This window comes from Notamacropus eugenii, chromosome 2, assembly GCF_028372415.1.
Source record: "Notamacropus eugenii isolate mMacEug1 chromosome 2, mMacEug1.pri_v2, whole genome shotgun sequence".
Taxonomy (NCBI): domain Eukaryota; kingdom Metazoa; phylum Chordata; class Mammalia; order Diprotodontia; family Macropodidae; genus Notamacropus; species Notamacropus eugenii.
In genome coordinates this window covers 312,465,964-312,478,316 of record NC_092873.1, presented here as the reverse complement: position 1 = coordinate 312,478,316, position 12,353 = coordinate 312,465,964, and the positions used below count along the sequence as shown (strand labels likewise).

Below are 12,353 nucleotides of genomic sequence, written 5' to 3'. Positions count from 1 at the left end.
CTTTATCCACTCCACAGTATTGCCTGTCAAGCATAGCCTAGGTTAAAATACATCGGCTAGCCAGAGTAGAATGTGTGTGTGCAGAATGTGTTTTTGGATTGAACCTGTGATTTCAGGTGTAGAGAACCCACCTCTGTCAGAGCAGACAGACACTTTCTCAGCAATTTGTGTTCTTAGAGAGTTTTTTAGGACAGAAATGTATGTGTGTGTGTGTGTGTGTGTGTGTGTGTGTGTGTGTGTGTGTGTGTGTGTTTGAATATGTGTGAATGTGTGTGTGTGAGAGAGAGAGAGGGAGAGTGAATGAATAAATAAAATGAACATACCTTAAAAAAGAACAACTGTCCTTGGGGGAGTCTATGCTAGTACCTTTGTCTAAGCATTCCTTAAGCATTTTCTGTGTGCAAAGGCACTTTGCTAGTGGCTAGCCCAAAGACAACAGGAAGAGTCATCTCTGCCCTCAAAGGCCCTACGTTCTGCTGGTTTTTCTTCTTTGGTGTTTTCCTGGCTCAGCAAAGCCCAGAGAGTTTGTCTTAACTGCCTGAATTTTGGGGGAAAGGGGAGATACGAAGCTGACCCTGGATGCTTCTTGACCAGTAGTGCTCTTCCAGGAAGATGGGCTTTCTAGTGAAATGCAATGTACTGTAATAAAGATGGGGCCACTGATGTCATTCCATCCACGGATTAAGAACTAACCACTCCAGGCGTGTGATGCCTCAGGGGAGGGGGCTGGCTCCTTCTACCCAAGCCCAGAGATCAGAACCAGGAGCTGGGAGGGGACGGTAGAAAGAGACAGATCTAGGACTTGACATAAGGGAAAATTTTGTTGTGATTCAAGGTGTCAAAAAGTGAACTAGGGCCCCTTAGAAATCATGAGTTGGCCAGCATGGGAGCCGGTCAGGTGAGTCTGGAGGAGGTGGGAAGGCCTCCTTGGTCATGCCTGGACTGAGCCTCGGTGGCCCCTGAGGGCCTCTCCAGAACATCACTCTCTTGGAAGGAGGACTCACAAGTTGGTGTCTTCCCACCTCAGATAGCCTGGCCACGTTTCCATGTAACCTGCCTGTTTCTGCTAGAATTTGATTCCTGAAAAATACAGTTTGGTCTTTGGTTTGCTCTATTCTTGTTCCTTCCCCTGAAAATTTACTATGTCAAATGGCAGCATTTTGCTGGGAAAAGCCAAAGAGCTCTGCAGTGTAATGGCACAGGGTTTTTGGTAGTGAGCATTGGATGACCAGAAAGCCAGGCATGGTGTGCACTTAAGAGTTTCCAGAGACTAACAGACAGACTCAGAAAACAGAATGCCAAGTGATTGTTGAAATGTTGGTTTGCTTACTGTTAATGTTGCTATATCAGATTACAGGTTCCCTATCATCGGGGCAAGCTTCTTCATCCCCTTCTCTCCCTCCCTCCTATGTGTCATGCTGGTTTAGGTCACACGGAGCACACTGGCCACCTAGTGATGCCAGAGCTGTCCATGACTGCTGTCTAGGTGCGGCTGGTCCATGTAGGAGTTCCTGTAATCACCTGGGCTCTGAGAACACCCCACATCTGGTGCATTCCCTAAACCCATCTTCACTCCCCTTTAAGAGAATCTGGGCTGCTTTGCCCAGGAAAACAAACCTCAGAAATGATTTTATTCTTTTGATGATTTTAATAAATGACGAGTGGGTTGGGTCACCTTGACCCTCAACCCACTTATTAATTCTTTCTAAACAAATCAAATTCTTGAAGACTGAGCAATTGCTTAACGGACTGACTGGGGATTTGCCTTTTAATTTAAGTTTTAATGGTGCTTATGGGATTAAAGTGCCATGGCCCCTCATTTTGGAAAACTCACACATTGTGCCATTTGTTTACTGACTGTGGTGATTTTGAAGATAATTCCATGTTGGATGATTAGGTTCATATTGGATCCAGAGCGTGAGAATGGGTCATGTTTCTTAGTATTTCATTTTGTCTCACCCCTAAAAACCATCTCCTGCACATGACTCACTTGTGTTTTTTTCTCTCATTTTGTGCCTGTGAAGCTTCTCTGCCATGCTCTAAATCTGCAGTTTTCATGTGGCTGCACCCTCCTCAAGGTATTCTTTCCTTTCATCATATTTGCACGAGGTACTGCTTGAACTGCACTGGTCCTGGGCACGAGGCATGGGGCATCTGCTGCTCTGGTGGGCACAAGGCCTCCCACAGTTAGGCAACTTGGACCCTCTCACAGCCCTGCTTGGCAAGTCATTAGTGTGGACATGCAGAGTGGGGCTTATCCCTGGGCATAGGGAGGGCTCAGCAGCTTCATCTGGAGGCTGAGAAGGTCTGTGAGCGGCACCACCTAGCCATGCACACTGTACCCACACAGGTATGAGGTGTGACAGAGGAGGCAGAGGGCCAGCAGCTCAGCCAGATCAGAGCTTCCTAATAAAGAACAGATGGATAGATTGGTTAGCTTTCCTCCACCACCACCTATTAAGTTTAGTGAGTATTGCCATTTCTTATTTCTTTCAGTCTCAAACAAATGAGTGAGAACTATAATTTCCTTTTTTTTTCCTCCTTTCTTGAAAGGTTCTGTGGTTAGAGTAGTTGTTTATTATATTAAAGGATTTGGATCATATATTGAGTGCCAGAAAGGACCTCAGAGGTCAACTAGACCAATCCCCTTATTTTGTAGATGGGGAAACCAAGACCTAGAAATCATCCATGATCACACAGGTAACAAGTGACAGATGTGGGATTTTCAGCTGGCTTTCCACTGAACCAGTCTGCTTTCCAGATCATTGGGTCCAGATGATGTGACCAAGGCCCACAGACAATGTGTAACAGAGCTGAGTTTGGAAACCTGGGAATCCCAACTCCAATCCTGGTGCCTTTGTCATTCCCTTAAGCTGCCTCCCCCTCCCTCTCTGCATGCCCCCCTGCAGGTCCCCTCTGCTCACATGGGCCTTACTCTCCAAAGTCGTGTGGGCTGCCAAATGACCACTCCCTTCCAGAACTCCCCTTCCTCTAGCTCATTATAGTCTCAGGCAGGTGTTAGAAGAAGCAGTTTTTATTGAAGCATTTTGCAAGAACATATGAAGAGGAATAGGCTGTATCCCATCCCTACAGCCGCTTAAAAAGATGTTTGCTGAACTGTATGCCTGCCTAGCGGTGCATTTCAGAGGAGTCAAAGTGACATGCACACACTTAGATGCTCAGGAGTTTGCGTCCCAGCAGGCTGACCACGCCAGTCTGGAAACGGCTCCCCAAATTCTCCAGCCATCACTACTGCTGCCCTTGCTCCAAATCCCTTCAGGGAACTCGCTCTCACTCCTATGGGCAGCATTCAAACCTATGGCTAAATAGTGTTTACAAGTTAGAGAAGTGATCTTTTAAATTTTTTGGTTTTCCTTACTGACTTTTTTAAAACAATGATTACACAAGGTTGGATAGGCTTGGAGTCGTGTGCAGGTGACTGAGCTCCCTCCACCTGTCACTTAAATAGAAGAGTAGATGGGTTCCCTCCCCCAGAGTCACAGGGAGCAGACCCTCTGACCATAAACCCAGGCCAAAAACCTTCCCCCACCCATCCTCTTCCAGACTAGAGCTCCACCTTCCTGGGGGGGTGGGGGGGGAGGGTCACTGGGGACCTCACTCACATCACACTCAGTCTTTGGCCAAGTGTTGTCATTTCACAACATCTCACATTGGTGTTCTCTCCACCCACACAGCACCCCCCCCCCCCGGAGGCCCCCTCACCTCATGCCTGGATGACTTCAGCACTTCTTGGGGGCCCCTCAGCTGTCCTCTGCTTAGCTGACAGAGGGCTTGTGACAAGCTCAGGTCGAATTCTCTCCATCCATCTCCCACCTCCCACCTTCCATAAACTCTATTAGTTCCCCTTCACCTCCAGGACCAAATGTTCAGTTCTCTTGTGGCTTTGGGAGCCCTTCACGACTTGACCCCTTCTTCCCTTCTTCCTTTCCTTCAAGTGCTCTGCTGTCCAGTGATGCTGCACTTCATACTCCTAACTCTGTGTCTCTGCACCGGCTGCCCTCCCATATCTAGAATGCCATCCCTCACCTCCTCTGCCTCCTGACTTACTTCCAGACTGGGTTCAGATCTTCCCTTGGGTTGGTGGCTTCTCTCCAGCCCCCTGGGGCTCACCCCTTCCTTCTCCGATGACTCTCCATTTCTCCTGTGTGGGTCTGGTGTGGGCGTAGTCAATTGCACGTTGTTTCTCCCATTGAATGGGAGGTCCTTAAGGGCAGGGACCCTGTTTCTGCCTTTCCTGTCTCCCAAGTGCTTAGCACAAGGCCTGGCACATAGTAAGTGATTTATAAATGCTGATCAACAGACTTCTACTAAATCATTTAACTCACATCTTGGTTAGACTAGAGATTGAATCTTTCCTTTTCAAAGCCTATATTAGGTAATAAGTTAATAAGTTTTATGTAAAATAAGCAAATTCTTATATATGTGACCAATGCAAATGGATTATTTAGAATTCATTTCTACCCAGAGCTCCCATAATCCCTTGGAACACAGGGCTTAAAAACTGCTGACAAAGCAAACAAACAAAAAAAAAACCAACTTGCCCCCTCCCCCCCAAAAAAACCAGAAACAATTTTCAGCTTCTCTCCTCCTCCATGGTCATAATTGGCTGCAAGTTTGTTTACTCAACAATTCAAGGTAGTCCCAGTGTAACAGGACTGCCCTGTAGAATAGTCCAGAGTGCCACGTTACCCCCATTATTCAGAGAATCCTGCCAAGTCCTGGTGATTTTGCGTAAAGGACTCTGCCCACAGAGCTTAGTTCACTTTGTCAGAAGTACCTTCTCCCAAGGAGAACGTTAGAGAGAGTGATTCCAAAGCTGTGCCTCTTCCTAACCAAGCGTTTCAGGAATCGGTGTTCCTCTCTCCCTGGTCTTGGATGATTTCCTTCCCGTGACATTTAGTATCTTCATAGATGAGTGCTCATGAGTCCTTTCCCATCTTATAGAGATCTGTTGATATGTAAATTTCAGAGAAATAGAATGCAACCCTGGTTCCAGAACATATTAGAGGCTTAGATGCAAAAAAATCAGCTAGAATTTAATGTCTAATTATTAATGTTATCTTTGGAGTTTTTCCAGAATACATTTTGATGCAGTTATAATGATCATTGTAATTGGGCCTCTATTTTAAAGCCTATTTAGGGTTTCTTATGGTAATTTCTCTTGTTCTTTAGTTCATTCTTTGATACTTTTCCATTGTACCAATTCTCTGGCACAAAATTAGGTTGTAAGAGAGAGTCATTACCATCTTGCCTTATTATCCCTGGAGGATGTTGGAGCGGCAGATTTGGGAGTCATTAAATACCTGTCTTTGTTCTGGGCACTATGGATGCCAAGTGAAACAGTCTGTGCCCCAAAGGAGCCGAAGCTGCCCTAAGTGAAATGACAGTAAACCAAGAAGTATGGGCAAAGGAAAATGGAGGAGGGAAAGCACCCCAACTGGGAAAGTCGGTAGAGAGAATCAAGGAAGGCTTCCCGAAGTATTCTTGGAGATGGAGAGAAGGAGGATGTGCCACAAAGGTGACCTCTGAACACACTGAGGCAGGAGATGGGAAAGAGTCACCAGCCTCGATGGGCTACAGCCTAAAGTATGGAGGCAGTCCACAAAGTTGTTTGAGATACCAAATGTGGATTCTTCTAGGGAATCCTGAAGGCTTTTTGGCAGAGGAATGACAGGGTCTTTGGGATTATTGATATTTATTGATACCTTTGGACAAGGTATTTTGGGAACTGAATTGGCACATGGACTGAAAGCCAAGAGACTGATTAGAAGACTCTGCTGGCAGCCTAGGTGACAAGTGAGGAGGCCCTGACCTAGGAGGTATAGACTGTGGGAATAGAGAGGAGGGGCAAAGGAGAGATGGGAAGTGTTCCATAGAAGCAGCCAAGCCACAGTTCGTGCTCATACGCCATGTCTCTCAGAAAGTAATTAATCATCTAAATCCAGGTAGCTTTATTTGGAGATATCCAAAGGGATCTCTGACCTGAGCCCTTTCTTCAGAAAGCAAAGCAAAGATCAGTTTTTGTGGTTCTTTATTTGTTTAAACAGGGCAGCAGCAAGTTAAAATGTTGGTCCTGAAGAGGCATTGTCCTAAAACTCTTTCTTCCAGGTGAAGGTAGAGATAAGCATGCTGCTGTTAATAGCATTAATCAGAGAAAGCTTCCACCTTATCCCTAATACTTATCATGACATTATTTACTTATTAAAATACTCTTCACTTTTCTAACTATGTGTGTACTTGAATCAAAAAAAGCTTATTGCAAAAGTTGAATACAGCAATAGATATGAGAATACAGCTTGCTTTTATTAAGCCAGGCATTAAAGAAATGTGCAAAATTTTAAGACAATACTACTTTTCTCACTAATTTTTTGAAAATATAGTTATTTTTCATAATAATTTATTTACGTATAATTGCTTATTGCAATTTCAAATGAATTGATCAATATTTTACATTTTTATTCTTTTTTAATACTAAATTACAGCAGATGTGTGTTCACATAGTAAATGCAGGTAAACAGAGCTCAGGTCAGCTCCTTGGGGTGACCTGACGGTAAAGAAGAGCCTGGCAAGTTTCAGCCTCACCAAAACAAAGGGAGACCTGGTTCTGTTCAGCGCCTCCACCCTGGGCAGCTGGCTGATGGGAGAGGGTGAGAAGGCAGTGCAGAACAGGAAGGATCAGCTACGACCATGAGTCTGTGGGCCTGGGGAGTAGTGCTGCTCTAAAGAGAAAAAAGGACTACAGCTTTTTTCCTCTTATTTGAGTTTGAGGTGGAGAGGCAGCTACAGTGAACAGGTCGCCATCTTTTGGAGACTGTTCTTCTCTGGGATCCCATGGGAGGTGGTTTTTCTCCTTGGAGCCAGGGCTCACCTTTTTGTAGCTGCTTGTTCCCTTCCACACCAAGCTCCATGTGATGATGGGAAGGGAGAGTCTGAGGATCACACATTCCCTAGGAAATCCCAAGTCACCTTTAAAATGTATAAAAGCCAAAGGAGAGCTTTTTTCTCATCGTTTTTACCCTTCCAGTCTTACCCAGCAGATTATCAACAAAGTCTTCATCCTAGACAAGTGAGAAACCCTGGGACCTGAACTTAGTAAACCCCACTCCCTGTGGTGAAGGGGAAGTAAGGGACATGGACAGGAAAGCCCAAGGGCTACTTTTAAGGTAGAAGAGACCAAAGCATGTTCACAGAAGAATTGCTTTCTTAAGCTCCAAACAAAAATCTGATCATGGTATAAATATTTTGATATGTATGTGCAGTTTGTGAGCCAAGTATGGCTATTACCCACTCATGAACTGCAGAGACAGGAGAACATGAAAGTGGCCTTGGCAGTGCAGAGTTTCAGTTGTTAACTTTTAAGTGACCTATCTTTGGGATTGATAAAACATGATATTGTCATCTTTGCATACAAAGATAGATTCATCCAGCATTATCAAGTTTTAAAATGCGTGTAACACTTTCGAGTCTAAATAATTTCTTTTCTGTGAGCCAAAACTTAATTATCCATCTCCCCTTCCCCCCTTTCCTCTCCCACCCTCATGCTCCCCTTTCTCTTGTCTCCCTTTCCCCTCTCCATTTTTCCTCCTCTTTCTCCTCTCTAACTCCCTGTTACTCTCCCCCTCCCCCCCACCCCACCATATGCACACCAGCCCCTTGTCCCATAGTTACAAAGACTAATCTGTGCCTGTGTTGTGATTAATATGCTCTTTCCTGAATTGGAGGGGAAGCTGAAAGCTGATAGTCTAACAGAGTTTTAGAAGCTGGGTTTTGGTCCATAGTCCAATAGTGGCTAGGTTTGACTTAATTCTGTAGCATTGGATTGGGGATTTAAGAGATCTTTGACTTAGTGCCCTTACTCCTTGGATAGTCTGGCCAATCTGGTTTACAAATGCCCTTGTAGGCCTGGGGTCTGTGAGTGGCTGGCTAAAAGCTGACCTCTGCTGGAAGCCTAGGACAATCTCCACACCCACCCCGCTCTGCCTTCTGGCCTGGCAACTTCTCCATTTTTCCTGCAGTGTTTCTGCTTCCTTTTCCTTGGGCTAGTTTTGTGTGATTACATTCAGGCTTTACATCCTGAAAGAGGAGGCTTTCAGTGGTCAGCACCTTGGGACTGGCCACACAGTCCTGAAGACGCTATAAAGACCACATAAATTATGCCCGTGGGTGTCTGATGGCACTCAGATTGAAACACGTGTTTCCTTTGTTTTCATCCAGGCATCGACAAGGAGAACGTGGAGCTCTCCCCTACCACAGGGCACTCCAGCAGTGGGAGGACCCGCCACGGCTCTGCCAGCCAAGTCCAGAAGCAGAGGAGCGCGGGCAGCTTCAAACGGCATAGCATTAAGAAGATTGTGTGAAGCCTCCGCCCTTACTTTTAAAGACAAAGGCAACCAACTCCGCTGCCATGGCCCCCCACACTGACTGGCCATCAGCCCCCACCGATCCTGCGCACACCCCCCCCCCCCAACTGATTTGCCAACAGCTGCCACCCTCCCATACTGACCATCAACTGCAACCGTGCCCCAGACTGACCGTCAGTCACAGCTACCACCACCTTCCCATACTGACCATGAACCGCCACCACCCTCAAATTGACCATCAGCCGTCCCCACCCTTTCTCCTCCCCAGACTGACCCCTAACGTCCCCATACACACACTCATTGGGCTCATGCGCCCCCTGCTGTGACACTGCACTTGTGTTATCTCTCCATCCCATCATCCACGTGGCCAGATGATCAATTTTTGAAACAGTCGCCGAGCTCAAATGCTGCCTTTTCTTTTCCTTTCATTTTGTTCCCCCCAACCCCTTAGGGTGGGTCTTGGTGGGTTTGAGTCAGTGTTTCAGAGTAACTTCAGAAAATGGTCTAGGAAATGGGGAACTGGACCCTCTCGGCGGAGAGACGAGCATCTCCATCCCACGGCCCTGCCTTGCTTCCCTTTCTTGTTTGTCTCACAGAGTAAAGGGTTGGGAACACTCTGGGAGCAGTGACATCTGTCACCCCTTCAATCTCACTGTCAGCTGTGGGCTTTTTGTGACAATACAAAGCTGGAGGAATCCCAGGCTGAGAATATTAGTGACTTCCCACTGGAAGCCAGAATTTTAAAAGGTACTTTTGGAGATGTCGCATTTCCTAGAACGTTGGTGAGAAATGAACCCGGAGCTTTAGCAATAATCACAGGGGTGAAGGGTGGAGCTCTGATGATTGAGACCCACGTGCCAGCCCAGTTACCTTTCCCCTCAAAAATCTCTTTTCTAAATCATGAATAAACTAAAAGCCCAGCTTGTAAGCACTGACGATTCATCACCTGGTGGGGATTACGCTTTTCCTTTCTTCCCTTTGCTCTCAGAATAACTTCAGGCAGGGTAATTGGGGATCAAGGACGCCAGCGTGGTCAGAGAGCTCATTTTTGTTAGGTCTCTGGTTTGGCCAAGGGTTACAGAAACCTAGACATACTTAGTCCCTTGGGTCAAATGAAGCGGTACTTAATTTTTGAAGTAACAAGCTCTCTTTCCTTTTATTTTGTCAAATACAAATTCCTAGTAGCTGCATATTATCAGATATTTTCACAGTAAGATGTTGCTGAATTTGTTGGGCCTTTAAAAAAAAAGAATCATACTGTCATACACTTGGGTTTTATAAGATAAAATTGTATTTAATCACTGTGAAAAGACTAGCAACCCTGCAGCAAAGTAACCAGTGAGGAAACCATGAGATGCTAAAGGGTTTGGTTGGAGCATCAACATTTCAGCTGTAATATGATCCAGGGAATGACTTCCTGGAAGTGCCTGTGGGACAGATGGAGAGTTCTTGGAGTTCAGTGGGCAGGAATCTGAATATGTTTACTTAGGGTAAACTGTATACTGCGAGAGATTCAGCTCCCAGCCCCTGCTTTCCATCCAATTACAGATAAGTTATCAGTGACTTTGAAGAAAACAAGTGGCAGGGGAAGGGAGAGTTTCCTGTAATACTGTTTCATTAATGAATTTCAGTAAACTAAATTCCACAGTTAAATTAATAAAGAATGGTACAATTAAGTATTCAGATTTTAATAATATACACATAATCCACATTTATTCACACAGTAACAATGTAATATGTTAATGTAAATAAATTGCCTTTTGTTATATTCAGAAATAACTTAATTTTTTAAATTTGTTTACAATCCTGGAAAAAAAAAAGATGAACACAAACTTAATATGCAAGTGGTTTGCCAAAATCTAAAAATAACAAAAAAAAAAACCTTAGTATTAATAATTTTCTTGACATAGGTTTCTTGGGAAAAGTTGAAGACTTGTGCAATTAACCAAACTTAAAAAAAAAAATCTTGATGCTCTAAATGCTGCAGTAGAATTCTAACGGTCCCAGTGCTCCTGAGCCCGTGAGGATGCTACAAGGACAGAACCAACCTTAGGAGTAGAGCAGTAAACTGTGCCAAGGACCAACATCACCATCAGTTTGTAGTCCTGGTTCTCTCAAATCATACCCTCAGATCCAGTGAAGCTGGCGAAGTACTTGTCTAACTTCTCAGCTTTTGGAATATCAGTCATTGTGACCCTTCAGTCATTTCAATTCCATCTTTTTATTTTTAATCCTTTTTTTTTGTTTGATGAGTACAGTGATGGGATTTAGGGGATTTGTTAATCACTTCTTTTGAAACAGAAAAACCAAACCATTTCTTAAGATCATTTTTACTACTGAAAATGATGACTTTCAATCCACCCAACTTTTCCATGAGCAGATTTTCCAAGGCCTGCAAGAAACCAAGCCCCTGTCCTCCCAATGGGATTGATTTGGATTGATTATCTTATGTAATGATCAGCGTGGCACAAATCAGAATTGTTTGCCCCTCTTCTGAAACATAGAAAGCCCACCTTTCTGACCTACTAGTATATCCTGGGAGTTTTAAACCATGGAGGTTCGAAATGGCCATTCCTGGCAAACCTTCATTTTTTTTTTTTAAAGAAAATTTGAGTTTTTGAACGGAGCAAATATGAATGGTTTGTAATTTTGTCTTGCACCAATCACCGTCCCTCCATAATCTAGGCTATGTTTTTGTACCAGACACTAGAATCTGAATATCCCAATGTCAGAGCATGTTACCCATCATATGTATCATTTGTGGGGTGTTTTCCTGCCCTTTTTTTAAGAGGGGAAAAAAAGACAGTAAATCCATCCATCATTTCAGTCATACATAGTAATCTGTCTCTTAAACCAATGGTTCAGCATGCTCCCATTTTCCATAAATGAGAAATATTTCTCTTGGTTTAGGTACTGAGCTTCTGTGAATTCCCATCAGGGCTCAATTCCTAAATGATCTGTAGGTTTTAGGGCTTTTCTATTTTTATTCTAAAGGGTTTTTTTTTTTAACTCTTCCACCCCACCCCCGATGTAATGAAGCATGTCTTATTCAATGTTATGCAACAGACTTACCACCAAAAAGTCACTCTTAGTGTCAGCCACAACCTTTTTTTTAATGCAGTCTATTCACCTGTAAATAGTTTTTGTGTAAAATTTGACAGAAAAGTATATTTACTACACTGTAAATACATGTGACAATATATTGTATTATTTTGCTTTTTTTGTAAAGCAGTTAGTTGCTGTACATGGATAACACAGATTTGATTCTTGTGTTAGTATTGTTAACTCTTTGCAGTTTGCAAGTACATTACGTCATTTAAAAGAAAATGCTGTGTACTATAAAATCACCTTGTTGTATGATAACTTACCCTTCTTTCCATTGGGGCCTAAATTCTGACAAAGTTTCCTTACCCACAGTCCTGTTAAAAACTGCAGGCAAGTCTCCATCAGCAGGAATACGGCTGCTGAAACCAAATCGGTAATTCTAGGTCAATTGTAGAAATCAGTTTCAGGTCATTGTTGTTCTCTACCCCCATTTTCCTCCTCATGTATGTATTCCCCCTTTTTTGAAGTAAAATGTAAATTCAACCTGCTTGGAGCTGTGGGAAGTTAGTTTATTTCTTGAAGTGCCTCATGTTCATAAATGCTTGATGCTTGACTTTGTGTTGGTCTGTCTTAAGGAACGATAAGGAAATGTTTTTTAAGGAAATGCGTTTTGAGGGCAGTTAGGTGGTGGGGTGGCTAGACCAGTGGGCCTGAAGTTAGGGAATCTCCTCTTTCTGAGTTCCAAATCTGGCCTCAAATACTTACTGGCTGGGTGACCCTGGGCAGGTCACTTCACCCTGTTTGCCTCGGTTTTCTCATCTGCAGAAGGAAATGGCAAACCACTCTTGTGTATCTGCCAGGAAAACCCCAAATGGAGTCACAAATCTTTGGATGCAACTGAAACAGCTGGACAAAATGTTTTGTTTT

The 12,353-nt window shown here is 44.0% G+C and overlaps 1 protein-coding gene across 18 annotated transcripts in view; it reads left to right on the top strand.

Annotated features, from left to right (window-relative positions):
- Positions 1-11,974, top strand: part of NF1 (neurofibromin 1) — a 241,518-nt gene extending 229,544 nt beyond the window's left edge. For 14 of the 18 annotated variants that reach the window (XM_072645004.1, XM_072645003.1, XM_072644999.1 and 11 more), the window contains 2 exons: positions 2,025-2,078; positions 8,236-11,974. In XM_072645004.1, coding sequence (XP_072501105.1) covers positions 2,025-2,078; positions 8,236-8,378 — 197 coding nt within the window. In that variant the 3' untranslated portion in view covers positions 8,379-11,974. The remainder of the gene's footprint in view (positions 1-2,024; positions 2,079-8,235) is intronic. The other 4 variants (XM_072645010.1, XM_072645008.1, XM_072645007.1 and 1 more) reach the window with 1 other exon arrangement.
- Positions 11,975-12,353: the final 379 nt, after the last annotated feature.